General features: G+C 46.8%; 4 protein-coding genes across 4 annotated transcripts in view; 2 read left to right on the top strand and 2 right to left on the bottom strand.

Annotated features, from left to right (window-relative positions):
• The window catches only part of LOC148686099 (uncharacterized), a 580,325-nt gene that overhangs the window by 128,065 nt on the left and 426,100 nt on the right, over positions 1–26,160 (bottom strand). The gene's annotated exons all lie outside the window — the stretch shown is intronic.
• The window catches only part of LOC118078417 (uncharacterized), a 295,133-nt gene that overhangs the window by 198,581 nt on the left and 70,392 nt on the right, over positions 1–26,160 (bottom strand). The window lies entirely within an intron of this gene.
• LOC132592069 (uncharacterized) lies at positions 9,183–18,215 on the top strand. The gene is made up of 5 exons (XM_060274154.2): positions 9,183–9,683; positions 9,880–9,961; positions 10,057–10,139; positions 11,652–11,778; positions 15,644–18,215. Exons 1-5 carry the CDS (start codon positions 9,267–9,269, stop codon positions 17,065–17,067), a joined length of 2,133 nt encoding a protein of 710 aa, XP_060130137.2. The 5' UTR covers positions 9,183–9,266; the 3' UTR covers positions 17,068–18,215.
• LOC132592076 (uncharacterized) overlaps positions 21,464–26,160 on the top strand; it is an 80,990-nt gene continuing 76,293 nt past the window's right edge. Inside the window, exons 1-3 of the mRNA XM_088668974.1 lie at positions 21,464–21,542; positions 23,712–24,194; positions 25,743–25,824. Coding sequence (XP_088525100.1) covers positions 23,793–24,194; positions 25,743–25,824 — 484 coding nt within the window. The 5' untranslated portion in view covers positions 21,464–21,542; positions 23,712–23,792. The remainder of the gene's footprint in view (positions 21,543–23,711; positions 24,195–25,742; positions 25,825–26,160) is intronic.

Raw genomic sequence — 26,160 nt, 5'->3', positions numbered from 1 at the left:
GAGGGTCATTTGGCCCCTGGAGTGCAGGATGCACAGCTAGAGAATCCCTGACAGGTGCCTAAAGACCTCCAGCTGTTGTTGATGATAGAATTATAGAATGGGAAGGGGCCCCAAAGAGTCACCTAGCCCAACCCCTGCAATGCGTGAATCCCAGCTCCCTCCTCTCCTCTTGGGAGCCTATATTTCCCAGTCAGGACCGGGGCTGGAAGAGAAACTTCCAAGGCAGGCTGGGTGGGGCAGGAGAGGAGAGAGAATGTGTGAGGCTGCTGTTCAAATGCAGTTTCTTTGTGTTTTTGCTTACCTACAAAGACAACTCATTGCTTCAAGAACCTCAGCAGGAAGATTTTTTTATTCTGTGTACTGCACCACTGACAGGAAAAGGAAGCATTTTAACCCTCGCTTCATCCCCGGAAAGGTTCCAGAGCTGCCCGCAAAGAGCAGGAATAAGCCAGGACAGCCAGAACGTGGGTCCCCTTCATAGAATCACAGGATTGAGGACTTGGAGGGGACCCACAGAACCATCTAGCCCAACCCTCTAGAGTGCAGAGATCACTGACAAGGAATCTCCCTTGCAAATGCACAAGGCTCACTGGGGAGGTGGGAGAGGAGAGCCTTGGTTGGAGGAGGTGAGGAAGTGTGGGGCCAGGAGGATAGAAAGAAGTGGGGCAAGGCAGAGATGGAGGAGAAGGTTGGAAAGGAGGAAAAGGGAAGGGTGGAGAGGGAAGTCAGAGTCGTGAGAAGATACAAAGGAAGGATGGGCCAGAGGGAGCAAGGAAGGGACTGGAGCTCCGAAAGGGGAAAGGGAGGGGGCAGTGGAGGCAGATGGAGGAGGACTGGTGGGTGGGTGGAAAGAGGGATTAGCTGCCATCCTTGCACTGCAGCGACTTGGACTAGATGATCCTTGGGGGTCCCTTCCAACTCTATGATTCTATGACAGGCAGGAGGAGACGGAGGCTGTGCTCTGGCAGCCCCAGAAATGGCTCCCCTCCAACCTGCTGCTGCTGCTGGGCCTGGAATAAAGATCACTCTTGCCAGCGTTGTTCAGGCAACAAGGAGGGCAATTAGATCGTGGGTGTTTCCACAGGGAGGAACTCCGCTGCTGCCCCATTTTTCGTCCTCCACCCAACCCAACCAAAATTTCTCGGCTCCCTGCAGGGCCAAAATCCTCCAACACTTCTCTGATGAAAATAGGGATGTCTCAGGGAATACTGGGACATTCCAGGATAAAATCAGAATCCGGGACGGCTCCTGCAAATCCAGGAGTGTCCTTGGAAAAGAGGGTCTGCAAGAGCTGATCCAGTACACAAGCACGTGGAAGAGAAGCCTGCAGGTTCCAGGCAGGAGGAAAAAGAGAGAGAAGGGGGGGGGGTCCCCCAGGGTCACTTACTGGCATTGTGGCCTGGAGTGTCTGCCTGCCATACAGGTCCTTGCCATCGGCTGCTTGGAGCTCTTGGGGTCCCTCTGGCACCCCTTATATACTGGCCCAGATCCTCCCCAGGGGGTCTGTGCCGCTGGCGACGCCTCCTCCTCCCTTTTGTGCGTAATTGCAGTTTAAGTGTGTGGCTTCCTCAGGGAGGGGAGCAGCCTCTGGACCCACGAGCAGGTGCTGGATCCATCCTGCGACAAAGCTGGACATTGGCAGACTCTGGAGGGACAAATGAAAGCCCTTCTCCACACACCACAGAGCTAAACTGCCGAGCAATCTCCCCCCCCCCACCCGGCCCCGGCAGTGAATGGCTTCCAAAGAGGATCAGGCAGGTTCATGGAGGAGGAGATAAGGCAGGGGACCCCAAACTACGGCCCCCAGGCCGGATGCGGCCCAATTGGCCTCCCAATCCGGCCCGCGACGACCCCCGCTGCCCGCTGCCGCCGCCCACTCTTACGGCGTGCAGCGCGGCGGCGATCTTCAAAATCGGCAAAAAATCGCAGAAAATCCTTTGTGCGCATGCGTATGGGCCTCTCCCGACCCAGAAGAGGTCATTTCCGATGCACTTCCGGGTCGGGGGAGGCCCATATGCATGCGCACAAGCGATTTCGGCGATTTTTCCCCCGACCGTGTGCGTGTGCGCATGCGCACGGGCACGCACTCCCCCGCCCTCCGGCCCGCTGCGCGCGTACTCCCCTACCCTCCGGCCCGCTGCGCGGTAAGTCTGGGGACCCCTGAGATAAGGGCTCCCAAGGGCTCCCAGGCTTGGCTGCATTCCCAAACCTAGCTAGAATCATAGGAGCTTAGAGTTGGAAGGGACCCCAAGTGTCATCTAGTCCAACCGCCTGCAGTGCAGGAAACTCAACTCTGTGGCAGATGGCCAATAACCTCAGCTTAAGAACCTCCAAGGAAGGAGAGTCCACCACCTCTTGTGGGAGTCTGTCCCACTGTCACATGGCTCTTGCTGTCAGAAAGTTATTCCCAATGTTTAGAATCATAGAATCCTAGAGTTGGAAGAGACCCCAAGGGCCATCCAGTCCAACCCCCTGCCAAGCAGGAAACACCATCAAAGCATTCTTGACATATGCCTGTCAAGCCTCTGCTTAAAGACCTCCAAAGAAGGAGACTCCACCACACTCCTTGGCAGCAAATTCCACTGCCGAACAGCTCTTACTGTCAGGAAGTTCTTCCTAATGTTTAGGTGGAATCTTCTTTCTTGTAGTTTGAATCCATTGCTCCGTGTCCGCTTCTCTGGAGCAGCAGAAAACAACCTTTCTCGCTCCTCTATATGACATCCTTTGATATATTTGAACATGGCTATCATATCACCCCTTAACCTTCTCTTCTCCAGGCTAAACATACCCAGCTTCCTAAGCCGTTCCTCATAAGGCATCATTTCCAGGCCTTTGACCATTTTGGTTGCCCTCTTCTGGACATGTTCCAGCTTGTCAGTATCCTTCTTGAACTGTGGTGCCCAGAACTGGACACAGTACTCCAGGTGAGGTCTGACCAGAGCAGAATACAGTGGTACTATTACTTCCCTTGATCTAGATGCTATACTCCTATTGATGCAGCCCAGAATTGCATTGGCTTTTTTAGCTGCTGCATCACACTGCTGACTCATGTCAAGTTTGTGGTCTACCAAGACTCCTAGATCCTTTTCACATGTACTGCTCTCAAGCCAGGTGTCTCCCATCCTGTATTTGTGCCTTTCTTTCTTTCTTTTTGCCCAAGTGTAGTACTTTACATTTCTCCCTGTTAAAATTCATCTTGTTTGCTTTGGCCCAGTTGTCTAATCTGTTAAGGTCATTTTGAAGTGTGATCCTGTCCTCTGGGGTATTAGCCACCCCTCCCAATTTGGTGTCATCTGCAAACTTGCTCAGGATGCCCTCAAGCCCATCATCCAAGTAATTGATAAAGATGTTTAACCCTGTGGCACCCCACTAGTCACTTCTCTCCAGGATGAGGAGGAGTAATTGATGTGTTCGGTCAGTCAGCCAGTTACAAATCCACTGAATGGTAGCATTGTCTAGCCCACATTTTACCAGCTTCTTTACAAGAATATCATGGGGCACCTTGTCAAAGGCCTTGTTGAAATCAAGATAGGCTATATCCACAGCGTTCCCTTCATCTACCAGGCTTGTAATTCTGTCAAAAAATGAGATCAGATTAGTCTGACATGACTTATTTTTCGGAAACCCATGCTGACTTTTAGTGATCACAGCGTTCCTTTCTAGGTGCTCACAGACCGTTTGTTTAGTTGGAATCTCCTTTCCTATAACTTGAAGCCATTGGTACGAGTCCTACCCTCCAGAGCAGGGGGAAACAAGCTTGTTCCCTCTTCCACGTGATGGCGCTTGGGATATGTAAAGACGGATCTCTTTTCCCCAGGGTCCTTTTCCCCAGGCTAAACATACCCAGCTCCTTCAACCGTTCCTCATCAGGCTTGGTTTCCAGACCCTTGGTCCTCTTGGTCGCCTTCCTCTGCTCACCTTCCAGCTTGTCAACATCCTTCTTCAATTTTGGTGCCCAGAAGTGGATTCCAGATGGGATCTGACTAAGGCAAAATAGAGCGGGACTATGACTTCCCTTGATCTGGCTGAATAAAGTTATCTGCATTTGCCTGGGACCTTCAGGGGAGGAAGCCTCAAGCCCTTCGAATGGAGGAGGGCGCCTTTGGAGCTGAGGCCAATTAAAAAAAAATTAAAGAATTTTTTTATTCGTTTTATAATAACACAAAACAAACATAACACTACAATACAAATCCAACAAAAACACATAAAAATACATAAATTCTCATTTTCAAATATAATTTCCTAAATATTTTAGGGTCACTTCCTCAAATCCCCCCTATCTGAGTTTCATTATACCTCATCTTTAGCAGTTTTCTAAATCCTTATTTTAACCATATTATATATTTTATCCTTACCATAATTTTCTCTCATTAATTGCTTAATTCCATTACCATAAATTTCTTTAAATGCTAATCTCTACTTCTACACCTACAGCCTATAACAACAAATGCATTTCAAAATTTCAAATATTACAGTATTTTTTAAAATATATTTTAAATTTCTTCCAATCTTCTTCCACCGACTCTTCTCTCTGGTCACGCAGTCTCCCCGTCAGTTCAGCAAGTTCCATAAAGTCCATCATCTTCATTTGCCAGTCTTCCACTGTTGGTAATTCTTGTGTCTTCCAATTCTTCACTATCAGAATACAGAATACTTAAATAAAAATATAGAACCTGCTTTGGAAAACAAGGTTTATATAGTGCATAACAGATGTTGATTGGCACTTGAGCATTTGATTACGTTTGATGGATTTATTTGCTTCAGCACACAATGAATTTAATGGAGGGAAAGAGTAGCCTGGACAAGGCAGAGAAAAAGGAACGGCGTCATTTGCCTGCTTTTTATACATTCTATGTTTTAAACGTCCCTGAGATCTCTTGATGAAGGGCGGAAAATCAAGTTAATAAATATTAACAGCAACCACCATCCATTGTTAGTCCCTTGAATTAGCAATTCAGGATTTCTGGAAGGGGAAATGGCATACTTTTGTGTATAAGCATAAAAAGCATGCATTAAAAAGTATTGCTCATTCATGTTGAAAATATGAGCCATTTATTTTGAACTTTGCTTGGTTCCTCCTTGGTAGCCAGTGTGATTGTTTCAGCAGGGCTAGAACTCAGGACCCGCTGCCTTGAGGGGCATCTAAGAGCAGTTTGGCAGGAGAAAGGTCTCCCTTGGGAGGTGGTGGACTCTCCTTCCTTGGAGGTTTCTAAGCAGAGACCGCACGGCCATCTGCCATGGATGCTTGAGCTGAGATTCCTGCATTGCAGGGGGTTGGACTAGATGACCCTAGGAGCCCCTCTTATCCCTCCCACTCCTGAGGGTCCTTAATTCCTGCAAAGCCCTTTTCCCTGCAAGCTGCTCCTCTGGTTTCCGGCCAATAGAGGGAGATGCTCAGAGTCCAACCAAGAGCCTCACCCCCAAAAGGATATATGGGCATAAAATGCATAAAATGCATAAAATAATAATAATAATCTGAGCTTCAGCCAAGCGAGAGAGGGCTGAGCTGGGTATACTCGGCTTTGCAAGGGTTAAAGGGAACCGAGCTGCCTTCCTAGAGAGGACAGGAATCAAGGGGGGGGGTCCAGGTCCTCCAGAGCCAAGGCCCCTCCCTCCCTCCCTCCCTCCCCAGTCCTCCTTCCCTGCTTTGGTGTCTCTCCTGCAAGGGCTGCATCGCTGTCCCTTCACTCCTGGGATGGTCGGGTGAGTCTCCTCTCTCTCTCTCTCTCTCTCTCTCTCTCTCTCTCTCTCTCTCTCTCTCTCTCTCTCTCTCTCTCTCTCTCTCTCTCTCTCTCTCTCTCTCTCTCTCTCTCTCTCTCTCCAAAAGAGGGTGCAGTGGGGAGACGGGGGGGGTCCCAGGTGCCTGGGGGGGACAAGCCCAAGTCAGGGAGGAGAGGGTCCTGCGGGGGGGGGGTGCAGGTCTGCAAGGCTCTCCTTCCTGGAGATCAGAGGATCCCAAACTCCCCCCAAATCTCCCTTCTTCAAACAAAGGAGTCCCTAGGACTTTAACTCTGTGTGACGTCTCTCCGCGTCATTGCACAACAGAGGGAACATGTGCAAATGGTTTTCCAAAGCTGGACAAGGAGGGGGACTAGGACCCCCCCCATTAAAAGACCCACTAGGAGGAGGGAGGGAGGAAAGGTGGGAGAGAAAGGCCAGGAATGAAGAGAGGGATCCCAGCCCATAGTCTGGCTGCTGCATTGCAAACCAGTTTCCCCGTCGTCTCCAAGGGCAGCTCCACACGGAGGCCACTGCAGCAATCCCCTCGCACCCAGAGCATGGAATCCCAGACCACATCCTCTCTCTCCCAAAGGGATTCTTGCTGGGAAACCAGCCGAGCAGGAAATGGGCGCTGCTACTCACTGAGACTCCAGGGACCTTGGCATCAATGGCTGTGTGTGTGTTAAGCTATCTAATAGAATACAGTGGTGCCTCGCAAGACGAATTTAATTTGTTCCGCGAGTCAATTCGTTTTGCAAAAAATTCGTCTTGCAAATTGCGGTTTCCCATAGGAATGCATTGAAATTTCTTTTTTTGCCAATAGAAACGCATTAATGAAATTTCAATGCATTCCTATGGGAAACCGCGATTCTCAAGACGAATTTTTTGCAAAACGAATTCATCAGATCGCAAGACGCATTCGTCTTGCAAAAAATTCATCTTGCAGGGTATTCGTCTTGCGAGGTACCACTGTAATTATAATAAATTACCTGCCTAAATTTCAAGGGAGGTGTCTTTGGCCCCATCCACTCGGCCCTCAGGGGGTTGGCCAGATACATACCTGGCCCTCAGAGCAAAGAAAAAGGGACCCCACCCCAGGAGTCTGTCTGGGGAATGGCAGAGAGTCCAAGTGCTAGAAAATGAGACAGAAGCAGGGGAGTGGGGGTGGGTGGGGAGCAACTCCTGAGGTCCCCCGGGTGAGGACCCCCACTAGAGCCAAGCATCCCTCTTTCACAAGATACAAATGACTCCCTTGTCAGTTAGTACTGACTTCATGCATTGACTGGGAAGCAGGAGAAACCAGGCTGGTTCACCTCCCAGAAATCCTTTCAGTTGCCTCCACATTTTGCATTGCAATCTTCCTTCTAGGAGGGCTAGAGGCTGCTTTCTTCTTCTTCTTCTTCTTCTTCTTCTTCTTCTTCTTCTTCTTCTTCTTCTTCTTCTTCTTCTTCTTCTTCTTCTTCTTCTTCCCCTCCACCTCCTCCAGAAAGCTTATGGTTTGGGCTGTGCTTCAGTCTAGCCCTGGTTCTAATAATGATAACAACAACAACAACAATTTATTTATACCCTGCCCCTGTCTTGTAAAAGTCATGTAGCTCTTTATTTCCTTGACAACTGAAGAGGAGGGTGTTCCACAGGGTGAGCGCTACTACTGAGAAGGCCCTCTGCTTGGTTCCCTGTAACCTCATTTCTCGCAGTGAAGAAACTGCCAGAAGGCCCTCGGAGCTGGTCCATGCAGAACAATGGAAGTGGAGACAATTCTTCAGGTATACTGGGCCAAGGCTGTTGAGGGTTATCAAGGCCAACACAAACACTTTGAATTCTCCTTGGAATCGTACTGGGAGCTGCCTTCTTTCTTCTTTGGCAATCCCTCATAGCCGAGTAAGATTGTCTTCCACAAACACGGTTTTAACAATGAGTCCGTAAGTGACTGTGGAGGCCAATTCTGGATCCACACGTCCTTCTGCAGTGGGGACATTGGTTTCTGGGCGGGACTTGATCACGGTGTGGATTTGCCAAGCGTGCCTTCCTCCTCTTAGCACGTTTCTCCCTTGCGTCCTGAGATCGAGTGTCTTCAAAGCCCTGGACACCTTTGTGTCTCACTGCTGGGGGTGGGACTGAGCTGGTGAGTGAGGGGTGGTGATGCTGAAGAAACGGCCTCCTTTGCAAGTGTGGGCTGGTGCTTCCAGGTGTGGTGATCCCTGCCCAGGCCTGCAAGGCTGAACGGGGGTGGGGTGGGGTGGGGGTTGAAAGCCTCCGGCTGCTTCCTCAGTCTCCTTGCAAAGACCTTGCAGGATGAGGGGAGAGGGGAGAGAAGGAGCAGCCCTAGGACCAAAGGGAAGGAAGAATGGGGCGTGTGACCCACGCTCTCTCCGCAGCGAGGCATCTCTGTGGCGCAGAACCTTGCAGCCGGAAGCTCCTCCTGGGGCGGAAAATGGGACACAAAAGAAAGGACGGGAAACAAAGTTCAATAAAAGGTCATACATACATCACATCTGTGTCACAAACTGGGAGGGCCCTGTCCCTCCATTGACTTCCATCTTACACCCATTAAGTAAAACAAAGGAAAATATATACATGTTGCTGTTTGCCAGCCAAGTTGAGAAGCCCCTGTTGTCCTGGCCAAGTCCCCAGTCCTTGGAGGTTGGATCCACTCTTGTTCTTGAGATGGTGACCTGTCTGGCCCTCAGAGACCAGCAGTGATTATCACCCAGGCAGAAGGGTTGCTGTGTACGGGGTCTCCTGCTTCAGGGATTATGGCTAGCCATATCCCAAGTTCCTCCTCTGGTAACCAACTTCCTTCTGAGCAGAACAGCATTGGAACGGTGTCAATCCAATGTTGGATTGCTTTTTCATGAATATTTGAAGGTTTAACCACTGCAGGAGTAGGCAAGTGCTACGACCAAATTTCTTCTTTTTCTTCTTCTTCTTCTTCTTCTTCTTCTTCTTCTTCTTCTTCTTCTTCTTCTTCTTCCTCTTCCTCTTCCTCTTCCTCTTCCTCTTCCTCTTCCTCTTCCTCTTCTTCTTCTATCGCTCGTTGCCAAGTAAGATTGCCTTCCATGAACAGGGAGTTTTAACAGTGAGTCCATAAGTGACTGTGGAGGACAATTCTGGGCCCACATGTCCGTCCACAGTGGGGACATTGGTTTCCAGGCGGGAGTTGATCACAGTGTGGATTTGCCAAGCGTGCCTTCCTCTTAGCACATTTCTTCAAAGCCCAGGACACCTTTGGTCAAGGCTGTTCTCCAACTGGAGCACTCGCAGACCAGTTTCCCAGTTGTCAGTGTTTACCTCTTTTGTTGACTACCAGCATTACGCTTTCCATTTTAAGTTCGGAGCAGAATAGTTGCTTTGGAAGACGGTCCTCAAGCATCCGCACAACATGACCAGACAAACAAAACAAAAACAAGATACTAATAATAAAAACAATTCTGTAACAATGTATTCGCTTTCTAGGATTTGCTAGAGCTTCTCATTAAGACAGAGAACTTGGCAGAAGACAAAAGGATTCCTTCCAGTCTCGCAGAGGCTTCCTGAGACCACAGATGGATGACCGAGACTCAGCTGGCCCTGAAGCGGGAAGAGGCCATGCCATCCAAAGTGGGAACAGTGGGGGATTCTGGGAAAACTCTGTGCAGAAGATGCTGGGTGAGGAGGACACCCTCCGCTCAGAGGTGCAGAGCCAGCAGTTGAGGCAGTTCTGCTGCCTGGAGGCCAAAGGACCCCGAGAGGTTTGCAGCCGACTCTACCACTTTTGCCACCAGTGGCTGAAGCCAGAAAGGCACACAAAAGCTGAGATGCTGGACCGGGTGATCTTGGAGCAGTTCCTGGCTGTCCTTCCCCCAGAGATGGAGAGCTGGGTGAGGGAATGCGGAGCGGAGACCAGTTCCCAGGCGGTGGCCCTGGCCGAAGGTTTCCTCCTGAGTCAGGCAGAGGAGAGAAAGCAGAAACAGAGAAAGCAGGTGAGAGAGACTTTCCTCTGGATACTCCCAAGGGGCTCCAAAGAGGACAGAGAACATCCCACAATGCTCTCCTAATGGCCCATCCATTTTCTGGGAAAGCAGCCGTGGAATGAGAACTCACACCCTTCAAGTCTTTGACATTCTCTTTAAAATATTTCTCCCCATTCTCTGTTTTGAATCCTTGTTTCTTTTTCAGGAAAAGGATCTCTTTGCAGAAATGGACCTGGATTCCTGTGAGGCAGAGAGGCCTCCGTTGGACACCAGAGAGAGGCTACTGGGTAAGGAAGAAGGTGGTTTTTCTCCGTATTGTCTCATTCTGTTGCTTTTCCAACTCATCTGAGGGTTTTGTTCATCTTATTTTTTTCTCTTACAGGTGACAGAATGAAGCCAGCAAGACCTCCTTATTCACCTTTTCATGGGGGCAGAAGGGAAGCAGTGGCTGTGGAACCAGATCAGGTCAGGGGAAGCTGCCTTGTGGGGACAGAGGCTGAGGGATGGAGGAATGTCATGGACTGGTTGGGCACAGAGGAATGGTGGGAGGAGGCAGCCGGGGAACCAGGAAGGGAAGATGGCTCAGAGCCCAAGGAGTGGAGGTGGAAGAAGGATGAGCGGTCAGAGGGAGAAGAGGGAGAAGCCTGGGAAGAGGAGGTGTCAGAAGCTGAAGGCGTAACAGGGCTTAGTGAGCTGGGAGACTCTGTGGCAGAATGCAGCCCAGAATCAGAGGCAGAAGAGGAAGGAGGCAAGTGGGAGGAGGGAGGTTGAGAGGCAGAGGTGAGTCAGGAGAAGGAGGAGCCACCGGTGGCTCCCTCTCCTTCTGCCAGAAGCCACCCTCCCTGCTTGTCTCTCAGAGCCAGGAGGCGTCTGACAATGGAGGAGCAAAGGCAGGCTGCACTCTGGCGCACTGTTCAATCGCTTTCAAGAAACCCCAGAGAGGAGGGGACTTGGAAAGGTGTGGGGAGCTGGGGGCCTTCACTCTCAACAAACTGTACTATATAATCTCACTTTTCATATATTTCCACACTAAAGAAACTTCCACCTAGACAACTAGTCCATTGATTGATTGACAGTGCAAACTGACAGACCCTCCGGGAATGAGCTGCTGTTCTTATTAGGCCTGAAACTCAGACAAGTCTGTCCGTATTGTGTTCTTGCTAAGAAAGAAACAAAATAAAAAGCTTAGTTGGTCTTTAAGGTGCTGCTGGAAGGATTTTTTTTTTATTTTGTTTCGACTACGTCAGACCAACACGGCTACCTACCTGTTGCTAAGAAAGAGTTTACTCCAGCTGTGAACTGTGGGATTTTCTGAATCCCACAAGCCTTCTGAATGTCACCTGTAGGATTCATCTGTAGTTGCAGTTTTCATGGAATCCTAGAGTTGAAAGGGACCCCAAGGGTCATCAAGTCCAACCCCCTGCATTGCAGGAGTCTTAGCTAGATCAGCCAAGACAGATGGCCATCCAGACTAGGCTTATTTACTATCTTTATTAATCACTGAATACAAAAATTGGCTTCTAAGCTTTGGAGATACCATTACCAACAGTGTCCAGGATTCACCTAGCCAGCCCCATCTGCTGCAAAATGGGGCCTTCTCCCCACTCCTTCCCCTCTCCATGCCCCCATGAACCCCTGGAATTTGGCTCTAGGGCACTGGGAAGGATCCTCTTCAGAACAGGACCCAAGGAGAGGAGAAAGTGGATCCTTCCATCTGGGAAAGTGGAATGCTTACGTAGGGAGAATGACTTGAAAACCACAAGGAGGAGTACCACCTATTTGCATAAAGATGAATACCCATAATTAGAAGCTGAATAAAAGAATTAAAGCGTTGAAATAGGTACCCATAATTAAAATGTGCAGCAATGCAATCCTCTTGAAACAAGACAGCAATTTACAGGAAGGAAAAAGCAGAGCATTGTGTAGCAGATTATATTTCTGCTGTCTCAGAGAAGGACATTTCCCTTTTTCTTTTAGGGTCCAGTGTGCTTTGAAGATGTCGCTGTTTGTTTCACGGACGAGGAGTGGGCGTTGCTGGATCCTGACCAGAGAGCTCTGCATAAGGACGTCATGGAGGAGAATCGTGGGATCGTGGCCTCTCTTGGTAAGGCTCCCTGTGGGATCGTCCTATCTGGCTGGAAATTCAACAAATACCTCTGTGTGACAAACCTCATGTCAGGATCCTGCACTCCCTGCCCCTCGCCCCTTGTCCCTCCCTATCCAGACAGGAACTGTGCGAGAGGGGTTGGAATTCAGACACGTGTACGAAATACAGAAATCACGAAGGTAGTTCTGCCACCGCTTCTTCATGCCATAAGCGACCCTCGGGCGGGAGCCAAGGAGGTCCAATCCCACCTTTACCAGGTGCACTTAGCATTGCGTACTTTATCGTACCACAGAAATTCAACCGATAAGGTTTTTCAATTGCAAAACTCTGGCTCACTTTACTGTGGCACAGGCAGAAGTTCAATCAATAGGGTAGGTGACTAAGCAGCTGAGGAACTGTAATTAGCTTCCCCTCAGCAAAGTACCAAAGACTCAAAAAACAGAAGTCCTTTCCAAGATTTATTGCAAAAACGAGACAGCTTAAAACAGTGCACATTTCTTCTTCCAAAATGACAAAAAGAACGGCTTTTCCACAGAACTCTCGAGACTTGAAAAAGATTTGATTGAAACAAAAAATAAACCACTCTCTAAAATGTACAGGCTTCTCCTTGACTGGGAGGTCAAGGAGGAAGTAAAATCAGTAATGGTACAATGGGCCAGGGATTTTGGTTATAACATCCAAATGGAATCATGGGAGAGGCTATGGAGGCAGCATTTGAAATTCACTGCATGTTACGATTTAAAAGAGAATTGCACAAAAATGGTCTACAGGTGGTACTTAACAGCTGTAAAACTGGCCCAAATGTATAAATCTAGGTCAAACATTTGTTGGAAATGTAGGAATGCGCAGGGCACCATGATCCACATGTGGTGGAACTGCAAAAATATCAGGGAATTTTGGGAAACAATATACAACGAACTTTTTTTAAAAAAGTTTAAATGTTTCTTTTCTAAGAAGATGCGGTATATGTCAAGAATGCTTTGATGGTGTTTCCTGCTCGGCAGGGGGTTGGACTGGATGGCCCTTGTGGTCTCTTCTATTATTCTGATTCTATGAATACGCAGAATTAGCGAGATTATCAGCAAGATCCCGAGATGACACTGACCAAATATTTAATAGAGAATGGGACATATATAGAGTCTATCTAAAAGAACGTTGTAAAAATATAAATCCATTGGCAGGCCTGGATTGCCTTTCTGCATGAAATTAGAGAATTTTATTACATTAATATAACTGAAACAATTTAGGAAATACAAAGTTAAGTGTGTAGTTAATAAATGTTAACTTAGGAACCACATGGGGGTGGGCTGAAAGTCATGTGCAAATTAATTACAATTTTGTTAACTGTAACAAGAATCAATTTTGTTTTGTTTGTTTTTTAAAAATCATTTTATGAATACACACATAAAACAAATATAACAATCAGAAAATGGAAAAAGAAAAAAATATAGAAATAAAAATACTAAGAAAAACACAAAATATACCACATAACAACAAATTTAAAAACATACAAATACATAATGCTTATCATCTTCTTTGCTAGTCATTATCTTGTGGACTTCCCCGACCGATCCCTTACTGATTTTCAATTTAAAATATTCTTTAGCAGTTTTCATATCTCATATTTTTTACCATTTTTCAATAACCTAAACTCTATTTTAAATTCCTCATAAAATAAAATTCTATTTTAATTGCTCATATGTCTATGCTGTCCTCTTTCTTGTTATTTTTCCTTTAATTTTACTTCTCACCCCTCCCATCTCACCCATCCCTGGGCCTCCCCCTGCCACCAGGAGTCCCCAGGGTGAATACAGACAGATGGAAGTGGCCCTTTTTCCAGCTGGGCCTCTCCCCACCCATCCCACCTCTCCTATCCCAACCCCACCACCACCACCGAGAGGTTCCAAGACGGAAGAGACTAACAGAGGCGAAAGATCACCCAACTATCCAAAAATAACTGTACAGTGGTACCTTGCTAGACAAATGCCTCACAAGACGAAAAACTCACAAAACGAAAGCGTTTTGCAATTTCAATGGAGACTTGCAAGACAAAGTTTCCTATGGTGTGCTTCGCAAGATGATTTTTTTTTGTCCCATAGGGTGCCTCGCAAGACGAATTTCCCCCCGTCTTGCAAGGCACCCTATGGTAAACCGCACTTCAATGCGTTCCTATGGGAGCCGCTTCGCAAAACGAATTTTTTGCTATACGAAGCGACTCGCGGAACGAATTAAATTTGTCTAGCAAGGCACCACTGTACATCTTCCTTCTATAGCTATATCTAGTTTCACATAGAATACATTTGTCTTATACTAATCAAATATCTTATTTCAATCGAATTAATCTTATATTTCCTTCCCTAGCCAAAATTCACTTCCAAGAATCGCCACAGGCCTAAACATTTCATTTATTTTCCCCAAATAACTTTGATACTTTTAATTAACTATACTACGTCTTCTTCCCCCTGGTTTCGGGGTCTCCCATTTGGTTCAGCGAGTTCCATAATAACAGCCCAATTTCAAACAAAATTTATCCATACCATAAAAAAACAACACTTTACACCACTCCCAATCTGACATTTTAAAACCCAAAATTCCTTCTTTCCACCCTGCTGCCCCCCTAACTCCATCAAGTCTCTAGCTTGCCAATCTCTGATAATTGCCCCATCGCATCTTCTTTGTAGTCTCTGTTCTTTGCGGGGATCCTGTTCCATGAATAAGTCTTGTTCTCCCATCTCTGGGGGAACAATGTTCCATAGCAAGTAAGTCTTGGTAAAATTCATTTTCATTTTCTTCATGATAAACTTTCGCCTTATCCTTAATAACAAAGTCATCAGATTTCCACCTTTTTATTCCCTTTCCAAGGTTTCCTCACATATTTCCTTTCCCTGAAAAGTTTGTTTTATCCTTTCAATCTGTAAATTATTCTTTTTCATCCCACTTTCAAGTTCCCACAAAAGTTTTTAAACAGTCTCTTGAAAACCAGGTGCAAATTCTTCTGTTGGCATTTTTGCGCCTTCAAGGACACAGCAGAATGGAAAACAGGAAATGGTGCAACTTGTATCTCCAATCTCGTCTAGGCATTAATGTTGTATCCAGACTGGCTGCAAAATATCATCTTAAAGTCCTTTAGTTACTTTAAGTTCTTGTAACTTTTCATAAAGAGAACTGTTAAAGTTCCTAATGGTTAACTGTCAAACTTGTTTCAGATCTCCTTTCTGCAAAGCAGCTGAAAGCCTCTGGGAGGTAAACACATTCCTTTCAATTATGATGTCACAATAGTCTCACTGATCCGTCTGGGATGCCAATTCCAGCATCAAGAGAGGCATTTCCCAGTCTGATGTGCCGCGGCTCCTACCCCCTCGCTCTTGGGGGCTCAAAACAGCCTTGCCAGGGAGGGGGGAGCCTGCTTCTGGCGCCTGCCAGACAGCTTGCCCCCAAAATGCTCAATTTGGGGTTCTTCAAGGGGGTCCACTGTGCTGGAGCGGTTTTCCCCACCTTTGAAGCACCGAGGTCCGCCGACCTCCGACTGTGATGCTGTCACTATCAACTGGAAGTCCACAAGTATCAATTTTGGATTGATTTTTCTTTTCTTTTCTCTGTTGATTGCTTTGTGTTGTTATGTTTTTTAAAATCAATAAAGCAATATAATAATAATAATAGCAATCTGATCCAATATGAAAAGTACAATAACTTTAAAATAAACAACTTATATCAAACAAAGCAACATTCAAAAACCCATCAGAATCTAATAATAAATATGCTGGTTAATGGCAAAAAAGGGGGTAATGAACACACACCCAACTCTTTTCAGTTCTTCTCCATTTGTTCCTGAGGCTCTCATCCCTATTTGTCTCCATTTCAGATTCTGAAGAATTGGAAAACGAAAACAAGGGTGACCACGACAAAATCTGCAGAGTGGAGAAGTCATGTAAAAATTTGGTGTGTGGAGAGAGCAGCAGTCAGAGCTCCCATTCCACTTCCCAGCAAAGAATTCTCATTGGAAAGAAATCCTTTCAGTGTATGGAATGTGGAAAGAGCTTCACGGACAGCTACCACCTGACTTCCCATCAGAGAATTCACACAGGGGAAAAACCCTATCATTGTGTGGAATGTGGAAAGCGCTTCAGGGACAGCTCCAAACTCACTTCCCATCAGAGAATTCATACAGGGGAGAAACCATATCAGTGCAAGGAATGTGGAAAGAGCTTCAGTCAGAGCTTCTGTCTCACTTCCCATCAACGAATTCATACGGGAGAAAAACCCTATCAGTGCGTGGAATGTGGAAAGAGCTTCAGTCGCAGATTCTCTCTCACTTCTCATCAAAGATTTCATACAGGGGAGAAACCCTATCAGTGTGTGGAATGTGGAAAGAGCTTCACTACCAGCTCTTATCTCACATCCCATCAGAAAATTCATACAGGAGAGAAACCCTATCAGTGTGTGGAATGTGGAAAGAGCTTCCGTGACAAGAGGACTCTCTCTTCTCATCAACGAATTCATGCAAGGGAGAAAACTTATCAGTGTGTGGAATGTGGAAAGAGCTTTAGTACAAGCTCCCATCTCACAGACCATCGAAGAATTCATACAGGAGAGAAACCCTATGAGTGCATGGAATGTGGAAAGAGCTTCAGTAGGAGCTCCCATCTCACTTCCCATCAGAGAATTCATACAGGGGAGAAACCTTATCAGTGCATGGAATGTGGAAGGAGCTTCAGTATGAGCTCCTCTCTCACTTCCCATCACAGAATTCATACAGGGGAGAAACCCTATCAGTGCATGGAGTGTGGAAAGAGCTTCAGTACAATCTCCCATCTCAATACCCATCAAAGAATTCATACAGGGGAGAAACCCTATCAGTGCGTGGAATGTGGAAAGAGCTTCCGTCGGAGCACCGATCTCATTTTCCATCAAAGAATTCATACAGGGGAGAAATCATATCATTGCTTTGAATGTGGAAAGAGCTTCAGTAAAAGCTCCCATCTCAATACTCATCAAAGAATTCACAGAGGGGATAAACCATATCAGTGTGTGGAATGTGGAAAGAACTTCAGTCAGAGTGCCCATCTCACTTCCCATCAAAGAATTCATACAGGGGAGAAACCATATCAGTGCGTGAAATGTGGAAAGAGCTTCAGTAAGAGCTTCCATCTCAATACCCATCAACGAATTCATACAGGGGAGAAACCATATCAGTGCATGGATTGTGGGAAAAGCTTCTGTCAGAAGTCAAAGCTCACTTTTCATCAAAAAATTCACAGAATCGTGAATCACGGAATCACAGAATAATCGAATTGTGGAGTTGGAAGTGATCCCTGGTGTAATCTAGTCCACCCCATGCAAAGCAGGAATCACAACTAAAGCATCCATGATAGATGGCCATCCAACTTCTCTCGTAAAACCTCAAAGAATGGAGATTCCAGCACCTTCCAAGGGATTTCATTCCATTAACAGCTCTTGCTGTCAAAAACTTCTTCTTGATGTGTAGTATGAATCTCATTTCTGTTCACTTGAAGCCATTGGTTCGTGTCCTACCATTTGGAGTAGGAAAAAACAAGCTTGCTCCATCTCCTATTATTTTTGTTTTTATTATTATTTTGGGTATATATTATATTTATTTACTTTTCTGACAACATTCCACATCAACAAAGCATAAACAAAAACAATACAACAAAAAAAAATCTTTCCTTTCAAACATTTTAAATGACTGACAAAAAATCAGAAATCTCTTTTCCTGGTTCCTTTTAACTCTGATTTGTTCATTCTGATGCTCTGGAATCCCTCTCAGATGAAGCATTGTGTCATTTTGTTTTAATTCCAGAAGTGCAATATTATTTACTGTATCCTCCAGAATTTCTCTTACAGTGGCTATCTTTGTTTCCATTTTTTCTTGATCCCTTTTAATCTTTCGGTTCTCTTCTTTCTTTCTCTTAACTGCCTCCTCCAAAGCTTGGACTGTTTTTTCCAAATACTTTGGCCACCTCATGAGAAGAGAAGATTGATGTTGGGAAAGATGGAGGGCACAAGGAGAAGGGTACGACAGAGGACGAGATGGTTGGACAGTGATCTCGAAACTACGAACATGAGTTTGACCAAACTGCGGGAGGCAGTGGGAGACAGGAGTGCCTGGCGTGCTCTGGTCCATGGGGTCACGAAGACTCGGACACGACTAAACGACTAAACAACAACAAGTTTTCCTGGATAGTGTTTTGATTTCTATTTATTTCTCCTGTAGTAACCTATATTATCCATTATTTGAGAACAACTATATTGTTCTCCCTTTGCTATTTTTTCCTCTTTATCACAGTTTTGAACTCATACTTTGAAGGAGCAAGGTTTTAATTCCATGAAGTGAGGTAGCCCATCCTCTATTAACATACAGTCTTTTCATGTTTTTCCCCTATCTGTAAATTAAAGATTCACAGAGTCCTCTGTAACTGCTTGCTTTCTCTCCTCCTGGCAATTTTGCATCCTCTCAACTGGATATATAGTTCAGGGTAGGTATTTATCTCTAATTTTTTAATTGTAACAATTGTAACGATTTTGTTCTCCCTCCTCCGTGTTTTCTCCTCAATGTCTTCGCAAGATGTTATGCTTTACTTTGGCTTTTTCTGCCAGATTTTTTGCACATGCTTCTTTTCCCAGTTCTGGAGAGGACTTCCCTTTTTCTCTCCAGAACTTAGCCGAATTGGTTCTTCAATCTTTTCTTCCATTCTATCTTTTCTTTGGCTTTTCTCCTTTTTTGGAAAGCTTGCCACTCCAGCGAGGGTTACAAGGCTTTTTGCCGTTGAGGCAATATGACCCATTGCTGTGGCTCAACCTTCCGGTGCAGAGCTGCGAGTTGGGGGGCTAGAATGGCGTTCATTTCAGTTGGTCCTCTCTAGTCTCCCTGGCTTCCTCCAGGAGATTTGGGGACACAAAGCATCCACTGAGTGTCGGCATGCAGAGGGTTGAAATGCAGAGGGTTGAAAGGCCAGCTGGATAGCCCCCAGCTGGGTCGTCTCCTTCCAGCCGTCCCGCTGCATAGATACATCGGCCTCTGCTCCGACATGAATCAGTGACCCAGGTCTCCCAGACACTGGGCACACTTTATCAGCAGAGCAAACTGTGCAAACAGAATAGCCGCGAGGTTTGTGGAAGCATACTAACACTATGGATTTATTAATCATAAATCAGGACAAAGAAACATGTCGTCTCTCTCTTTGTCTTCTCAGCGAGAGAGTCTCAAAAACAAAAACAAAAGCTATACACAACAGAATTTCCCAGTAGACTGTGCTGGAATGTAAACAGACATGAGATGTAACAGTTCCATGTCTGCAACTAAAGGTGGAATGAAAATTTTCAAAATGGAGCCCCTCCAGTCTCTAAACACGGCAACAGCACTCCCTGAAGAAAGTCACCAGCTCCTTCTTCCCCTTCCTGGCAAACTGGAAGTCTGTATATTGTTTTTATATTGTGCTTGTATGTTGTGACCGCCCTGAAACTTGTGATTATGTAGCCTTATCAGCTACTAAGGGTCCTTTAAGTTGCGCCCAGGCAGGACAAAGATAGTCAATAATGACACCGGGGTTGAATTCAGAGAAAGAATTTAATTCTTATTAATAAGAGACTCAAGGTGATCAGCTCACGACAAGAGTAAAGAAACACAAATTGCAAAGCTTCTTATACACTTCTTTGGGCTCCTTTCCCCCTCCTTTCTAAATGTGCGTACGCAAGGGGGGGGTCACAAGTTCGTATAAGGATCTTCCTGTGTTCGGTCCTGTGCATAAAACACATGCTGACTCAACAAAGCCTTCAGCCTTCATGTTACAGGTAGGTAGCCGTGTTGGTCTGAGTCGAAGCAAAATAAAAAAATTCCTTCAGTAGCACCTTAAAGACCAACTAAGTTTATATTTTGGTATGAGCTTTCGTGTGCATGCACACTTCTTCAGATACACTAGAAACAGAAGTGTCAGACCCTATATATATATACAGAGGGTGGTGGGGGTGGGTGGGAATGGGTGGTGGGCTGATGAGAGTGGTAAACCTGGAGATGGCTGTTAATGGCTGCTGATGGCTGCAATTAGTCCTGGGCTGAGGTGCTAAAGAGAGCTTGATCATGCATAATGAGATAAGAATCCGATGTCTCTATTCATCCCAGGTGCTTCCATGGTTTTAAGCTTGGTAATGATTTCCAATTCAGCAACTTCTCTTTCCAGTCTGTTCCTGAAATTTCTCTGTAATAAAACAGCTGCTTTGAGATCTTGTATAGAAAGTCCTGGGAGATTGAAGTGTTCTCCTACTGGTTTTTCAGTCTTATGGTTCCTGATGTCAGATTTATTCCCACCCACCCCGACCACCCTCTGTATATATATAGGGTCTGACACTTCTGTTTCTAGTGTATCTGAAGAAGTGTGCATGCACACGAAAGCTCATACCAAAATATAAACTTAGTTGGTCTTTAAGGTGCTACTGAAGGAATTTTTTTATTTTCCTTCAGCCTTCAGTAAGCCTTCAGTTTACGCGTCAAGCTAGCAACTTCCAGCAGCCTTGAGTAAGACTATGCGTCAGGCATAGCAGCTGATAAGCCCTTCTGTGTTCCAGACAGGGCCAGCTCATCCGGCCTTGATTGCACTTTGACACACAGAGGCATAGAGGCAAAGAGGAAAGCATTTTAAGCAAGACATCCCAGGGCTTCAAAATGTGCCCTTCCCTGCATTTTGCAACACAGTTCCCCAGCTCAGCAATGTGTTCTGGGGTCAAGCAGCCATCATCAACATTGTCTATTACTTTAGTTCATAACATTCATACACTGCTTGATTTTAAAAGCAGCAACCACCCCAAAAAAGATCTAAACCAGAAGAGAGAACTGACGGGAGGTTGGCTGGCACATGGTGCATCTGGAGAAAGGCGGGGAAAACCCTTGCTCAAGTGCGAATCTTTCCATTAGCATAATTGAGTTGAATTACCACCCACTACTGTTTTATGGCATGGGACGTGGGGGGGGGCGGCGCTGTGGGTTAAACCACAGAGCCTAGAGCTTGCCGATCAGAAGGTCGGCATGACAGGGTGAGCTCCCATTGTTCAGTCCCAGCTCCTGCCCACCTATCAGTTCGAAAGCACATCAAAGTGCAAGTAGATAAATAGGTACCGCTCCAGCGGGAAGGTAAACGGCGTTTCCATGTGCTGCTCTGGTTTGCCAGAAGCGGCTTTGTCATGCTGGCCACATGACCCGGAAGCTGTACGCCGGCTCCCTCGGCCAATAATGCGAGATGAGCGCACAACCCCAGAGTCGGTCACGACTGGACCTAATGGTCAGGGGTCCCTTTACCTTTACCTGTGTGACAGAGACCTGGTTGGATGAAGCAGATGGGCCCATCCTTGCCACGGCTTGTCCACTAGGTTTCTCTTACGCACAGCAACCCAGGCCATCTGGGCGGGGAGGGGGGTTTGCAGCGATTTTTAGGAAGTCATTAGTTTGCACCAGGCATCCTATCGGGAAGACCCTCCAGTTTCTGGCCAAGGGAGGGAGCGGATCAGAGACCAACCAAGAGGGTCCCCTCCCTCCAAGAAAAGCATCTCTAGGATTGTGGAATGCACGAGAGAAAACGCAGAGAGGCCTGAGCAGGGGGGGGGACTCGGCTTTGCAAGGGTTAAAGGGAGCTGAGCTGCATTCCTAGAGAGGACAGGAAGTAAAAGGGGGGCCAGGTCCTCCAGAGGAAAAGCGGGGGGGGGGTGCTTTCCTCTCCTGCAAATGCGGCATTGCACTCCTGCACGGGGATCCGGTGAGTCTCTTCTTCCTGGGGGGTCCCAGGGCTGCAGCAGGGGAGGGGGGCTTATGCAGGGGAGGTGAGACCCCCCCCCCCGGAGCAGGGGGTCCTGCCAGTGAGGGGCGAGGTTGCTGAGGTTTGCAACTACAGTACTGTATAGTCTGCATTTGTATAAATGTGCTGCTTGCCCCTTTGGAGAGGCGTCTGTGGGTCAGGGAAAAAGGGGCACGCAAATAAACCCCCTTCAGATTTAGGAACCAGCCACGTCTCTTAGCACAGGCTGCAGCCAGACAGAAATGCTTGGCATAGACCAGGCACCCCCAAACTTTGGCCCTCCAGATGTTTTGGACTGCAGTTCCCATCTTCCCCGACCACTGGTCCTGTTAGCTAGGGATCATGGGAGTTGTAGGCCAAAACATCTGGAGAGCCGCAGTTTGGGGATGCAAGAAATGGAAAACAACAACAAGCCCGACCTCTGCAAGATAGATAGCCTTTTGGTAGAAGGAGATGCCGAGTTGAACTGTGGAACCCCCTCCTGCAGGAGGCAGGGATGGCCACCAAGCCGGGTGGCTTGAAAGAGGATGGGGCCAGTTCATGGAGGAGGAGGAGGAGGAGGAGGAGGAGGAGGAGGAGGAGGAGGAGGAGGAGAGGGCGATGGGTGGCTCCTGGCCAGGGTGGCTCTGCTCTCCCTCCGAGGCAGCCATGCTCCTGAATCCCTGTTGCTCGAAAATCCCAGGAGGAGAGCTTGGCTCTTGTGCTCCAGTCCTGCAGGTGCGCTGGGCAGGAGAGGCACCAGGTTTAGCCCTGTGGTAAGAGGAGGCTGGACACAAGAGGGTTCCTCTGGCCTGATCCTAGCTGGCACACTTGCGCCCATTCAGACATGCAAGCCCCCAGAGCATGTTTGGAGGCGGGAAGGAATGTCCTGTTGAGAAGCAGGGAAGGTCTCATCTTCATAGGACCCACTGGGAAAGAAGCAAACCTGAGCTGGGGTTGAAAGAGGCAGCCCCCCCCCCAGTGCTGAGAGTGGTTGGGAGACCCTCTCCCTCCACGCCCCCCCCCCCACTGAGCTCCCCTTCCTAGGGATCCCAGGGGGGGTGTCTCCTAGCAGCTCTCAGCATCCTTAGCAAAGGACAGCCTCAGGTGTTTGGGAGGAAGCCAGGACTCTTGGCAGTGGTCTGATCCTGCTGTGAAGATGCAGTGCCGGTTGGGGCCTGGGTGTGTTTTTGTTATCTTTCTATTCTCTTTCTGGAATAACTTTCTCCTGGGGTTTTGTATATCACAAAAATAGTGCAACAAATTTGCAGCAAGATCTGCAAGAAATGTTTCACTGCTAGTGGGCGGTGTATTGCTTCTTAGTTCGTGAGTTAGTTTAAACCAAAACAGAAAAAAATCAGAAAAGGGGGGAATATAAAAAAAATAAATAAACAAAAATTCCAGTAGCACCTTAGAGACCAACTAAGTTTGTTCTTGGTACAGGCTTTCTTGTGCATCCACACTTCTTCAGATACAGACCTGTGTGTATCTGAAGAAGTGCGCATGCACACGAAAGCTTGTACCAAGAACAAACTTAGTTGGTCTCTAAGGTGCTACTGGACATTTGTTTAAATTTTTTTTAATGTATTTAGACTGTGTCAGACCAATACGACTACCTACCTGAATCTAGAAAAGGGGGAAACAGAACATTCAGCATCCCACAGCCAAACGTCTACTCAAGAGCCCTTGTGGATGTGCTTGGGTTAAATTGGAGGAAGTCATTTTTCCTCTTAGGTGGCGAATGAAACTCGCTCATCTGTTGAGGAACTTGGGAGACGGGTTCAAATAGAATGAAATGATTTTTGTCTGAATTCGAATTTAGATCAACCAGATTGCATCAAATGATAATGGAGTGTGTGTGTGTGTATTTTATTGGGCCTTTCTTCTCCCCCCACGTGAGTCTTCAGGAAACATGTTGGATCCAGGAGTACCCCAAGATTACCAAGAAAAAGGGACCCCACCCCAGTAACCCCCCTCTCCCACCTCCAGTTGTCTGCAGAATTGGCATGGTACTTTCCTGGGCAGAGTCTGGGCTGTGGTACAATCCTACGCTGGTTGCTAGCAAGTCTCATGCACACTTGCTCAGGGAACCATTTTCCTTCTCCTTATGGTGTATCAGCATTATAACAGAACAATGTATTTGCTTTGTAGGATTTCCTAGCACCTCTCATTAGCACAGGCAGAACTTGGAAGAAGACCAAAGGGTTCCTTCCAATCTCTTAGAGGCCACAGATGGATGATCAAGACTCAGCTGGCCCTGAAGCAGGAGGAGGCCATGCCATCCAATCTGGGAGCAGTGGGCAATTCTGGGAAAACCCAGTGCCAAAGATCCTGGGTGAGGAGGACACCCTCCGCTCAGAGGTGCAGAGCCAGCAGTTGAGGCAGTTCTGCTGCCCGGAGGCTGAAGGACCCCGAGAGGTTTGCAGCCGACTCTACCACTTTGACCGTCAGTGGCTGAAGCCAGAGAGGCACACGAAAGCTGAGATGCTGGACCTGGTGATCTTGGAGCAGTTCCTGGCTGTCCTTCCCCCGGAGATGGAGAGCTGGGTGCGGGAATGTGGAGCGGAGACCAGTTCCCAGGCAGTGGCCCTGGCTGAAGGTTTCCTCCTGAGTCAGGCAGAGGAGAGAAAGCAGGTGAGAGAGACTTTCCTCTGGATACTCCCAAGGGGCTCCAAACAGGATGGAGAACATCCAAAAATGCTCTAGAATCATAGAATCATAGAGTTGGAAGAGACCACAAGGGCCATCCAGTCCAACCCCCTGCCAAGCAGGAAACACCATCAAAGCATTCTTGACATATGCCTGTCAAGCCTCTGCTTAAAGACCTCCAAAGAAGGAGACTCCACCACACTCCTTGGTAGCAAATTCCACTGTCCAACAGCTCTTACTGTCAGGAAGTTCTTCCTAATGTTTAGGTGGAATCTTCTTTCTTGAAGTTTGAATCCATTGCTCCGTGTCCACTTCTCTGGAGCAGCAGAAAACAATCTTTCTCCCTCCTCCATATGACATCCTTTCATATATTTGAACATGGTTATCATATCACCCCTTAGCCTTCTCTTCTCCAGGCTAAACATACCCAGCTCCCTAAGCCGTTCCTCATAAGGCATCGTTTCCAGGCCTTTGACCATTTTGGTTGCCCTCTTCTGGACACGTTCCAGTTTGTCAGTATCCTTCTTGAACTGCGGTGCCCAGAACTGGACACAGTACTCCAGGTGAGGTCTGACCAGAGCAGAATACAGTGGTACTATTACTTCCCTTGATCTAGATGCTATACTCCTATTGATGCAGCCCAGAATTGCATTGGCTTTTTTAGCTGCTACATCACACTGCTGACTCATGTTAAGTTTGTGGTCTACCAAGACTCCTAGATCCTTTTCACATGTACTGCTCTCAAGCCAGGTGTCACCCATCCTGTATTTGTGCCTTTCATTTTTTTTGCCCAAGTGTAGTACCTTACATTTCTCCTTGTTAAAATTCATCTTATTTGCTTTGGCCCAGTTGTCTAATCTGTTAAGGTCATTTTGAAGTGTGATCCTGTACTCTGGGGTATTAGCCACCGCTCCCAATTTGGGGTCATCTGCAAACTTGCTCAGGATGCCCTCAAGCCCATCATCCAAGTCATTGATAAAGATGTTGAATAAGACTGGGCCCAAGACAGAACCCTGTGGCACCCCACTAGTCACTACTCTCCAGGATGAAGAGGAGCCATTGATGAGCACCCTTTGGGTTCGGTCAGTCAGCCAGTTACAAATCCACTGAATGGTAGCATTGTCTAGCCCGCATTTTACCAGCTTCTTTACAAGAATATCATGGGGCACCTTGTCAAAGGCCTTGCTGAAATCAAGATAGGCTACATCCACAGCGTTCCCTTCATCTACCAGGCTTGTAATTCTGTCAAAAAATGAGATCAGATTAGTCTGACATGACTTATTTTTCAGAAACCCATGCTGACTTTTAGTGATCACAGAGTTTCTTTCTAGGTGCTCACAGACTGTTTGCTTAATGATCTGCTCTAGAATCTTTCCTGTTTGCTTAATGATCTGCTCTAGAATCTTTCCTGGTATTGATGTCTACTAATGGCCCATCCTTTTTCTGGGAAGGCACCCATGGAATTAGATCTAACACTCATAAACTTTTTGTATTTTTCATTCTCTCTCTTTTGAATCCTTGTTACTTTTTCAGGAAAATGATCATTTTGCAAAAATGGACCTGGATTCCTGTAAGGCGACGAGGCCTCCGTTGGACACCAGAGAGAGGCCACTAGGTGAGGAGGAAGGTGGTTTTTCTCCATTTGTTCGCATTCTGTTGGTTTTCCAACTAATCTGTGAGTTCTTCTCATCTTTTTTGTGGGCTGGCTGTTGGGGCCAGGGCTCCAGAGGAGGGGAGATGTATTTTTATGCAACTAACATATGAAATGGGCACAAACCTCCAAATGCTCTCAGCAGGTCAGGCTTTCTCCAAAGCCCATCTGTAGTTAGAGATGCCCTGTTTCACCTGTGAGAGAAGCAGGCACTCCTGGCATCCTACTTAATAATAATAATAATAATAATAATAATAATAATAATAATAATTTATTTATACCCAGCTCCCAATTGATTAT

This window comes from Zootoca vivipara, chromosome 4 (genome assembly GCF_965207765.1).
Source record: "Zootoca vivipara chromosome 4, rZooViv2.hap1.1, whole genome shotgun sequence".
Lineage (NCBI taxonomy): Eukaryota > Metazoa > Chordata > Lepidosauria > Squamata > Lacertidae > Zootoca > Zootoca vivipara.
The sequence above is the reverse complement of the archived record's forward strand: the minus strand, read 5'-3'. Positions and strand labels throughout refer to the sequence as shown.

Coding starts and splice junctions, on each gene's coding strand:
- LOC132592069 (XM_060274154.2), top strand. CDS start 9,267: ATGGATGACCGAGACTCAGCTGGCCCTGAAGCGGGAAGAGGCCATGCC. Junction 9,962..10,056: donor CACCAGAGAGAGGCTACTGG/GTAAGGAAGAAG, acceptor TTTCTCTTACAG/GTGACAGAATGAAGCCAGCA. Junction 11,779..15,643: donor TGGGATCGTGGCCTCTCTTG/GTAAGGCTCCCT, acceptor TCTCCATTTCAG/ATTCTGAAGAATTGGAAAAC.